This window comes from Chelon labrosus (assembly GCF_963514085.1).
Source record: "Chelon labrosus genome assembly, chromosome: 6".
Classification (NCBI taxonomy): Eukaryota; Metazoa; Chordata; class Actinopteri; order Mugiliformes; family Mugilidae; genus Chelon; species Chelon labrosus.
The window spans coordinates 9,265,950-9,277,507 of record NC_140342.1 but is presented as its reverse complement, the minus strand read 5'-3'; the positions used below and the strand labels follow the sequence as shown (position 1 = coordinate 9,277,507).

The window sequence follows — 11,558 nt, the reverse complement described above, 5'->3', positions numbered from 1 at the left end:
TGTGGGGCCACACAACATTGCCGGATCGCCTCTATCGTTCTCCCCGAGGGCCTCTGCCATATTCAGCTCTTTAAACAAACTAATGGTTGAGGCTGCAGGGTTGCATTGGGGTAAGATGATCTGCACTCAGAAGCCTGCAGTGACCACGCTGAAAAGAAGTGCACAAGTGTATCTTACAATCTCAGTTTACAAATCAGACTCACAATAAAATGAGGTCAGGCCTTCATTTGCAGCAATGGTCAATCCAGTCTTTAAATTTGGGCAAGAATAGCATTGATGCACTTTTGTGGCCCCTGAAGGTGCCACTCTGTTGCTGAGTTATGGCTGGTTTCTCAGGCCCAGCTGAGCCGAAGCATGGGAACAACCAAAATGGGAGAAAAAAGAGACAGAAAGCCATAGATAGAGCAACACACAAACAGTGGAGGGCTTTAGTGGACGGAAAACAGTGGACAGAAAAAGACGCAGTGTGACTGAAGCCTAACTGTCATGAGAAGATGAGAGTTGCCATGGCCACCCAGGAGCCACCCAGCAAGCATGTGAGCAGGGGAGGCTCGGGGGCCAAGGGCCTGGGCCCAGGCTGGTGGATCACATGCACTAACCAGGGATTATGTGCATAAGTGATGAGCGCTAAGCCGGCAGGTGAAGAAGGGAGGCCCTGGGACAAGGAGCGCGCCATCCAGCAGGACAGCTCCCTCTGTAAAGAGCAGGGACTTTTTCCCAAGTGAGGCTGATCTGCCGTGTGAAGGAGACTCAGCCAGAGGTCCTCGAGTGCTGAAAGGGCATCCCCCAGGCTGCTTTCACAGCATAAGTGGCCAAAACGCCGGTCTTGTGAGTCATCTTGAGTGGCAAGAATGGGGCATCTTCACATTCATAAATCCCTACGCAAACACACTCGTGGATATGGACTTGGATGAGGATAAGCACCACATGGCAGGGCATCACCAAGGCTCTTCTCGGGGAAATCTCCAGGCTTACTGCTGGTAGAAAAGTAAAGATATAAATTAACCTAACATTATGTTTATAGACAAGAAGCCCTTTTTCCAGCCAGGATCAACAGGTTCACAGGTTGTTTTGCTCCTCATAATATCCATGGCCTTACAGGAATGTGTTTGAACCTTGATGGCACAAAGAAATCACATTCCCATGGTCCACCGAGAGAGAACACACAGTCCACCAACCTACCCCCAATACCTTTTCAAGACGATACTATCCCTGAACATATTAACATGTAAATACACTTAGATACTTTGACAATGCTCTGAAATGCATATAATCTACATGCTAACTAGTGCTTTAAAGACTTTCCACTGCTGAATGTGGTTTAGCGAACACTTTCATGTCTGGGTTTTAAAAATTAAATGTGAGGCCTCTCTTAGAATCTCTTAAAGCGTTTTTCAATTTGATGAGGGATAAGGCGATGACTGGGTTTCCCTTTCAAAGGGGGAGACCCAGAGTTCAATAAGACTTCAGTCTCATTGCCTTTGCCTCCAAGTTGAAGATCTAAACGCTGGCTTTTTTAAGAAGGAACCCACTACGTTGGGTGACAGATGGCAGGTTGTTATGCTGAAATACCAGTTGCTATGGTCCCCCCCCCCTTTTTCCTCCGTAACTTCACTTGCCATAGCTAAGCATCCCCTCTGAGGCCGGTGTACTGACTTGGAATAAGCTGACTTGAAACTGCTCAGGTTGTTGTTGACAAACAGGAGCCTGGATGAGTCTCCTAATCTCCCGCGCCTTTATCCGCTCTTTATTGCCGTATAAACAGGGCTGAATACACTAGAAAAACTAAACCTCTGTTTTCAGCCTTCTCTTATCTCACGCAGGGTTTAATCTAATGCCCTCTACCCTTTTTACATCTCTGCCTCTGCTAAATTCGACCATATTTTTGATTCAGCACATCACCATGACAACCAGTTATTTCCCATCCTTGAGCCCCCCCTCCAGCTCTTCTTTTCCATTGATACTGCTACCTCCCCCTACCCCTTCTTTTTTTGTCCAAATAAAACAAAGCGCGGAGTGAATGCGCTCTGAGGTAGGTAAATGTATTCAGTGACATCAGCCAGGACGAGTCTATTCTGCTGGATTCCTGTACCACTTGTTTCCAGCCTTGTCTGGGGGCCGGACACTCTGTTGGGCCCATTGTCCCACGTGTATTCCACACAGGCCCGCAATTAATGGAGGCCTTGTCTAAGGCTTCTGGAGCAGAAACTGCTGTTGGGGAGGGGGACAAAAGGCGGGCAGAGCCAGGGGCTGGGAGTTGCTAAGCGAGGGCCCCCCTTCCCTCTTTAAGGGGGAATTCAAAGGAAGAAGGAGGGACGGGGAGTGAGCGGAGCGCTGGATGAGATGTTAAAGTGATCCCTTCTGTCTGTGCCCTCCCCTCCTGGTCGGAGATGTTTTCATACCACCATTTGAAAGGGAATCTTTGCAGTATTTGATGATGAGGATGGTCATTTCACTGCCCACACGGTGGAGGTGGCAGGGTGGTGGAGGAGGAGGGGTAGGGGGAGGCAGGGGCCGCCGCTTTCAGACCAGGTGAAGATGGAGAGGAGTGAGGCAGCTGGGAAATCTTTATATGTAATGTCACATTGCAAACATGTATCACATTTAATCACATTCTTCCTTGACACTTGGTTATAACTGAGTTGGAAAACATTTTTAGGTTGTAAATCTCTAAGAATAGAGCTTCATTGAATTTCGTGAATTGAACGAAAATGAAAATTCGTGTCACAAGTAATAAAATGATTGTTAAAAATTATTTTTTGACTAGTTAAACAAAATAAGGACTTAGCTATTTCCAATTGGGAAAAAAATAAAGTTTGCAGTTGGCTTCTTCAGATGCTGCACAAAACAAACCGATGACAGTGATCATTAGACATGGGTCACATCTTGTCTCTTGCTCCCTGCACATTAATTAACTTCAAATGATCTAATGGTACAATGCTTTTAGGATTTCATTTAGAAGTGTTTCAATGTAGTTCATAGTTAAAACGCAGACTTATGCTCATTCTCATTCTTACACTGGTGTCATAGGCTGGAATTAGCTTGACATCTTCATTGGCTTTATGTGAGAGTGAACCAAATCCTCCTACTATAAGGCAAACGTGACTGACATTTAGCAGTATTCCTTCATTGTGAACCTAATTTTGTAGTAATTTTGAATCATTTACTTCTACTTTATTGGTTTTTTTTTTACATTTTAATCTCTCACTCATCCACGTCTTTTATCTTGTCTGCTTTCTGTTTTCTGTCCGACATCAGTCTACTTCTTGCAGAAATAATAACTCAAATTAAAAAACAAAAAATAATTCATGTCTTCCCGGCCCTTTTCCCACTCACCTTGTAGTTATCTATCACTTGATGGGCCTTCACGACTCTCTAATCCTTTCTGTGCTTTCTGGTGCCTCCCATCACAGGGTTCCCACACTGATACAGATCAGGCTTGTGCTATAAACCACATTTCTATATCCCCCATCTGCACAATAAAAGGGCTGTTTGTGGCGCAGCAGCAGGCTGAAGTGAAAACAGAACTAATAGGGTGTAATTTATTGTGGCGCAGCCTCTTCTCCAGAAACGCTCTCATGTGCTGCATGCAGAACCTCGGGCCATACTTCAGCGTCTTGTGGAAGATTCCAGCTACGAGATTAACTGAGCATTAAACGGAGCCAGAGATGGTCGCCATGTGTGAGATAAATACTGAACAATGATGGGAAACGAAACTTTTTTGTTTCAAAACATTTAGCTGCATGCAGACCCTTAATCCTTCCTGTTTTTTTTTTTCTTTTTTTTAAATTAGAAAAATACTTGTACAAGGACATAGAAGTTCACTTTCCCACCGCATGTTACTTCATCTTCTCCTGTTCTTGCCTTTGGGAAATGTAATGAACTGTTTGGTTTTTTGTCTTGTGATTTCATCCTTAAACCTGACCTTATATCTGATCTCCTATTCCTTCCATGATTCCATTAAACATACACCGTTTGTTGTTTTTCTCATTTAGAAAAAACGTTATAATTAGTTATATAACGAGTCAATCTCAGACTGGAGGTTTGACTTGATTTCATTTGGCTTAATTTAATATTGACTCAGGTCAAGAAGGCAGCGGTGCTTGAAGTTTGTCTTGCTCACTCAGAGAGGAAGCCATGGATGCAAACAGTGACCTGCTTCTGGGGTCATTTCACCTCTGAGGATTTAAGAGCTTTAGAAAGAGTGTTTGAAGTCTATCGGGCAGGACAGAGGCGACTGATGATAAACCTGGACCAGACAGAGACGTCTCTCAATAAATACATCAGTGATAGAAGCGGAACGCGCTCGGACTTGAATGGTTCATGACATAGATGCATGAATGTGTTGGAAGATTAAGACTGTCTGAGTTACAAGAAGTTTTACTGACATTTGATTGTCACACAAATGTTTTAAAAAGAAAAAGGAAAAAAGAAGTGCAGTATGTATAAAATGAACATTTCAATGGATTTCATTATTTTATTATAGATCTATATGGTTATTTTGTAGCTTCCCTGTATATTTTCTCCCTGCTATTTCCATTCCTTTGATGTAAAAAAAAAATCAGCTGATTGAGGAAAAACCACTAATTACTTTTCCACTAATAGTATTTACTTGTTATTCTTCTTCAAGTGGGATTTAAAGAATTCTCCAGCGTCGCTTTCTGCTCTGAATTCTCCGATAACAGACAGGAGATGTCAGAGTTCATGGCATTGAGAGGACAGCTGAGTGCATCAGGGATTTTCTTCTTTGCCGGACTTCAGGCCTGGAGTGTGTCAGAGGACTAAGTCTTCACTTCAAACCCTGAAGCACTCAGTGACCCCCGAAAAAACTGTGTGTGTCTGTAGACCTGCATGTGGGGGTTGTCTTTGCACACACTCACACACGGGAAGAAAAATTATGGCACTAAAGTAACCTCTTGACAGATCTGAAACAGTTTATTCATACAAATAATGGCAAGAACAGAACAGAATTTTGAGTGTTAAAATCTCCACATTTATGTTGCTATTAATTAAACTTCACATCCATGAGTTTACTTTATCTTTCAGACATGTGACCAGAATCATACCTGCTGTCTTCACAAGTTCTAAAAAGTAAATGGCACAGTTTCTATATTTGCTGTATATCTGATAGCAGAGGTGTTTTAGGTTTATTGACTTGCAAATATAATCTCTTGTTTTCTGGTGAGTAGTTTCAGTAGTCCAAAAAACATAAATAAATAAAAATGTGTATTTTGTATACATTCACTTAATTAATGTAACTTAAATAAATTGTTATTTTTTGTGTGTAATGAAAATGCACTAATATTAGCCTAACAAATGGACACTGTAGCTCACAGGGAGTCAAAGTGATATCTTACTACGGCCAAAAAAATCGAAACAATTCAATATAAAAATGTAAAACAAAGAGGAGAAACTGCATTTTGTATTTATGAAGCCCAAACCTGCAACTTCTGAGCATTTAATGGATTATCACCGTAAAACCAAACCAAGCGACATATACAGTAAATTCATCATTAATTGGGCCTATACTTTAACCCACTAGGGAGTGTTTTATACTCCCTTCAATTAATAACATAGGACAGCTACACTCTTTAATGGAGCAGCCTCATTTGAGACAGATTTACAGCAGGAGAGCTGCTTCCAAACATTTAAACTTCCTACTGACTTGTCTTTGTGAAGCTCTCTCTCAGCATCCTGACAGGTAGCCAATGGGAGCGCATCGTCGCACGAGCCCGCCGCCTCCCCGGCACGGCGTCCCGCGCGCTCATTGGACACACCGACGGAACCCGGGGAACTCGCACACGAGCCGCTCGCGTGCAGGCCGGACCTCTATAAATACGAGTCGAGGCGGCGGTAACAGGAGCGTACTGTGTGTCAGCTTGGCCAGCGGACAGGAGTCACTTCTGACGTTTGTCATTAGCAAAGCAGCAGCTCTGAGGTCTGCCAGGAGAGAGGCGGGACTCAGTGCACTGGACTTTCTATTGCTCGGTTGTTGATAAAGTTTTCATTTTTTGCCGTTTTTCTGATATTAATTTGAGCTGAAGATGCCAGCGGGTACTTTAGGAAGAACATCTCCATCCCCCGTGGCTGACATCCCGGCAAGTGGCGACTCCACGCCTGAGAAACCCCGCAGTCATTCAGAGAGCAGGAAGGTATGGGCACTCATTATTAGTATTATAATTAGAATTAATTCGCTTCCCAAATAGTATGTAATATTGAAAATCTCAACTTTATTTTTTCCTTCTTCCAAACCAGTCCTCCAAACCAATCATGGAAAAGCGGAGACGTGCTCGCATCAATGAGAGTCTGGGTCAGCTGAAGACCCTCATCCTCGACGCACTCAAGAAAGATGTAAGAACATGCTCCTAACGCTAACGCCAATCCCCATGGACTGAAATTAAATAAGCAAATTGAAAACTGATTTGTCCCCTGCCTCTCGCCTGATGACAGCTGGGATAGGCTCCAGCAGACCCCCGTGACCCTTAACAGGACTAAAAACGGGTATAGAAGATGAATGAATGAATGAAAACTGATTTGTCTCTTTGTTTTTCTGCTTAGAGCTCCAGACACTCTAAACTGGAGAAGGCAGACATCCTGGAGATGACTGTGAAGCATCTCAGGAACCTGCAGCGACTTCAGATGACCGGTATGTAACTGCCCTTTCTGGTTTGGCCATGCTGATGTGCACGCTATAACTCTTTAGATGGTAACGTTAGATGGTAAACACTTCCCATATTCCCCAAGATTTATTGCCCACCCACAGCTGTGCATAAGCTCTTAAGTAGGCCTATTGATTTCACAGGCCAGTACCGCATGAGTGAAACCTGTTTAAAATTATTTAAATCAGATCATTTGGCAAATATTCATGACTATTGAATTACTTTAGTTGCATAGCTTTAGTCCATCTCTTATCATCTGTCTTGTTTGTATCTTTACATATTTTTGTTTTCTTCTCCAGCTGCTGTAAACACAGACCCATCCGTCCTGAGTAAATACAGAGCAGGTTTCAGTGAGTGCGTAGGGGAGGTCACGCGCTTCCTGTCCACGTGTGAAGGGGTGAACACGGAGGTGAGGACTCGCCTCCTCAGCCACCTGGCAGCTTGCGTGACCCAAATCAATGCCGTGAACTTCTATGGACCTCACCAAGGCGTACTGGGACCAGGACAGAACAGTACACAGATTTCAGCTGCCTCCGCCCCACACATGCCTTGCAAAAGCATGTCACCGCTGCACGCTTCCTCAGAGGTCATGAAACTGTACGGGGGCTTCCAGGTTGTGCCAACGCCCGACGGACAGTTTGCCTTTCTTGTTCCCAGTGCGGCCCTCGCACCTCTGGCGGCACAGAACAGCCAGCATGCGTCACCTGTTGCACCTGCAGTCACCTCAGACTCTGTGTGGAGACCGTGGTAGGAACAATGTTGAGTAGATTGTGAGGGGGAAAAAAAGGACTATTGCACAATGAAGCTTATTTTTGTACATTTTGTAAATGATTTTCAGAACCTGTTGAGATTACACACATTTTTTGTTTTTATATGGACACTATAAAAGATATTTTTTGCATACTGTGACTTTCTGTTTTTGATATGGCACAATTCGTTTGCCTCAGTGGGCTATGAAAGCTCAAAAGCTCTTGAAAAGCACTGTATTTTCTGAGATGAATAAAATGTTTTTATGATGTTTATATTCGACACATTGCTGCCTTTGTTATTTCTCCTCTTCAGAAATCAGGTTGTTCCTCACCCATCACTGCTGTGTGCAGGATGAATTAGGTTCCTTAAGTAACACTAGAGTCCCTTCATCTAGTGGCAGGTGGACCCGCTGAGGGTTACAGTTTGGCTTCATCTCAGACTTGTGGAAAGCAGCCATCTAAATATAGCCCCCCTCCTGTGAGCCTTGTCCTCACTTGATCATCCTTTTTGCAGTGAAAGGGAAATCTGTTTTCTGGGTGGAAATAAATACCTCTCTAAAGAAGTAAGGAACCTGAGAGGTCACGTTGAGTCCAAAAGGCGTGCTGCCAGCGCAGAGAGGAGGGCAAGTTAGGCTCTGCAGACACGCGCAGCGCTGCTTGAGCTCCTGCCAGTTGGGAAATCATGCTGAAATAGATAGGGCGTGATTCTGAACCTACTGACAGGGCTAAATGTGGACTAGTCCAGATAAGAACCTGTTATTTCTCACGTATTAAGTACATGTTGTTAGGTTTCAAGGCATCTTCCCTGCAATAACCCCCGCTAGATAATTCAAGATAATTGGTTCTTAATAAAATCGCACTATAAATATGATTTTAAAATACGTAAGTGTGCAAATGATTCAAGCAGCCCTGCAGAGCCAGTCCAATCGCAGTCCATTTAGTGGACAGTTGAAGGGCCGACTGTCCCAGCGTGTGTCCTGAGCGTGGTGCTTACACAGTGGGCCACAAGCAGAGTGTGAGCAGAGGTCACAGGTGCCCCTCATTCACACGCCCAAGACAACACAGCTCCAACAGCATGCCGCCCTGAATCGGACAGCCCATCCACAGACCTGGCAGCCCATCACTAAAGGACAGGGCCTCTCTCTGACAGCATCAAACACTGGTACCTCCAGAGGCAAACTCACCATGACCATTTGGTGCTTTCTGATTTGATGTTCATGGAATTTAAGGCACAGGTCACAACAGGCATACGTTTAAGACTAACTATGAGTGTATACAGTGTTCGTCTGGCAACCTGTCAAGAAGCAAACACTAAAACACTTTTAATTCAGAATTTCACATGTGAACAGCACTGTGTCTCTTTCACTCAGAAGGATATTAAAACCCCACATGACACAGTCAATTAAGTTTACATCTCTGTTTTGGCACAGCTGAGAGAAGACTGGCAGTAAAGAGGACTAAAAGACAAAAATAGAGCTCCCCCCTCCCATCAGAGCATCCTTTGAGAAGACCCTCGGAAAGACAAAAACAAAGATGGGCCCCTCAGTGGCTCAATGGCTCCTCTCTTTGTGACCCTCTCCATCTTCATAAAGGGCCTTCCCCTTGTTTATCCAGGAAGAGGTTTAATGGCTGGGAGTGGGGGGGAGGGGGGGGGGGGGGGGGACCATGCTGTCAGTTTCACCGTGCTAAAGAAGGCTTATTGTTGGCCGCTCCCAAAGGTCCTGGTCTTAAAGGCTTTTTGAAAACTCTACGGGCCAGGCTGCGCACTTCAGATAGGAAGAGCTGTGAAGTGCTGACAGCAGCATGTATGGGTCACCTATATATGTGATGGAGAACCTGTAGTGGGTTTGGATGGAGCCGCTTGAACAGATAATCAGTCTGGTGGAAAGTACTGCTGTTTACTGGTGTCTGGCTCTTGCTTCCATGTTTTGTCTGATTACTTCAGACCACCCTCGCAGCGCCTCCCTAACCAAAACCCCAGTTGGATTCAGAATTTTCCCAAACATTGAGAAAGTGGTAAACACGAAGCAAGCTAGGGACCCACCCCTATGCCTTGCTCCATGATTGATGGCCTCCCCTCACAAGCCCAGCAGCAACACTGACAGGTTCCCTGCTTGTGGAGACCAAATCCCTCTGACACACACCGGAAACCTCCACCGCCTCCACCTCTGCGGGTGAATCGCCTCAGTATTGTTCTTAGGGTTGTTATGGAGCTTGATGGGGGTCGAAGTATAGTCAGCGGTGGTTCACATCAAGGCTAATGAATAGATTATGCACTGGATATCAATGGTGAATGAACAATACTCTTTGTCCCGTCACTCCAATTCATCCCATTTTGATTTAGCTGGTTGTTTTTGAAAAACAACTCCTCGGCATGGTGGTGGAAGTGTAGCTTCCGGGCCGGCTTGAGGATCAGCGTGACACAATAACACTGGAAGTGGGAAATTTATTGCTTCGCAGCCGCACAGAGGGATGATGGTGTGACTGTTAAACCAGAGTACATCACAAGTCACTGCATCTTCAAAGGGGACGTTGTGCTGAGTGTAAAAAGGGGGTGGTGTTGTTTTCTCTCTTGGCCATATGCCCCTGAAGGCTCATGAAGAGGACCTTTAAGATACACTTTCACTGCATGTATCCCTTCCTTTAGTGACACTGAAAAACATGCCAGGCATCAGCTGAGTAATAGTTAGGAAATTTGCATCACTTTCCACAGATACTGGTTTAAATAATGTAGTTATGCTTTCATTGAACTTTTCATCAGCTTCAGGAGAAACCAGCCCAGTCACAATCTCTCTTCCTCAATAACGCATCTGTGGAATCTGTGAAAAGCACCAAGTTCCTCAGGGTGCAGGTAACTGACAGTCTGACCTGGTCCCTCAACGCTGCATCACTTACAGATCTCTACAGATGCACTATAGAAAGCACACTGGCCAACTGCCTCTCTGTCTGGTTTGGTAGCTGCAGTGCCTCAGACAAGAAGTTGTCACACAGAGTGGTGAGGGCAGTAGAAAAAAAAATCATCGGCACCTCACTTCCTCCCATCTGGGACATTGCAAGAAAACGTTGCCTGTTCAGATCATCCAAGACCCCACCCAGCCCAACAATGGACTATTCTCCCTGGTACCCCCTCATCTGGGAAGAGGTATCACAGCATCCGGAGCAGAACATCCTGAATATTTATCACCAGGTACAATATATATATATATATATTTCTATACACAGATATCTGCGTAGCTCTCATTCTAATGTGCAAGAGTCTGAGTCTGAGTCTAACTTTGTTGTTAGCATTATCAAATCAACAGAAAATAATGAGCAAAGAGACAATATAATGGTAAAAGTCTCAGGATATAAGAGATGAACAGTACAGTGATAGTCAACATACAGTCAAACGACGAAGAATGAGTAGCTGACCTCAGTACTGTGCATGTAATACCATTTAGCTTAACTTATACAGCAATAAGACAGACAGGACCACACGTTTCAGTTTTCTGTGTTGTTTGGTTCTCCTTTATGATGATGATCAGTATTAAAGAGTTTAAATGACTTTATAAATGTGAAATAATTTACAAATAATCCGAGCAAAAAAAACAAAAAAGCAACACTATTTTGCTGGTGGTTTGTTCTCCTTTTAAAAGGTGGTGTTTGTCAGTTCATCAGGAAGACCCCTTCATTCCTTTTCGTAATACAGCAAGTCACCCAAAAAATATATAATCCACTCATCAAGATTTACAGCTATGGATGGTACACGGTTGGGATATAACGAAAGTTGGCAGGGGACAGACTTGATGCTTTGTATTCATAAAATGTTACATGACAGGTGATTCTTAGTTTTACTAAACCATCAATTGCAAAGACATAAGCATCGTTTTACCACGTCTTTCCATAGTGAAACAATAGACTCTTCCTAAAGCACTTCTGCTTCTAGAGGCTGGAGTGTGGGGGGTATTTCATTTCTTTAGCCACGGCAGCAAACAGATAAGTTTTTCAGTCTCTTCCCTGAAATGACTAGAAATATACAATGAAGGGCTGCATGCATGCATAATAAAACCTCTCCATCTGGGGAGGTAGACAAAAAAATTTTAAGAGCGAGGTCTAGAGGTCCACAGTTCCTGATTCATCCTTGATAATTGTAATGTGATGATAAGGAGCT

The 11,558-nt window shown here is 44.0% G+C and overlaps 1 protein-coding gene across 1 annotated transcript; it reads left to right on the top strand.

Moving 5' to 3' along the window:
• The first annotated feature begins 5,579 nt into the window (after positions 1-5,579).
• Positions 5,580-7,644, top strand: LOC311490027 (transcription factor HES-1-like). The gene is made up of 4 exons (XM_084547362.1): positions 5,580-6,152; positions 6,256-6,351; positions 6,559-6,646; positions 6,959-7,644. The coding sequence occupies exons 1-4, from the start codon at positions 6,045-6,047 to the stop codon at positions 7,408-7,410; spliced, it is 744 nt and encodes a 247-aa protein (XP_084403488.1). The 5' UTR covers positions 5,580-6,044; the 3' UTR covers positions 7,411-7,644.
• Positions 7,645-11,558: the final 3,914 nt, after the last annotated feature.

Coding starts and splice junctions, on each gene's coding strand:
- LOC311490027 (XM_084547362.1), top strand. CDS start 6,045: ATGCCAGCGGGTACTTTAGGAAGAACATCTCCATCCCCCGTGGCTGAC. Junction 6,153..6,255: donor GTCATTCAGAGAGCAGGAAG/GTATGGGCACTC, acceptor CTTCCAAACCAG/TCCTCCAAACCAATCATGGA. Junction 6,352..6,558: donor TCGACGCACTCAAGAAAGAT/GTAAGAACATGC, acceptor TTTTCTGCTTAG/AGCTCCAGACACTCTAAACT.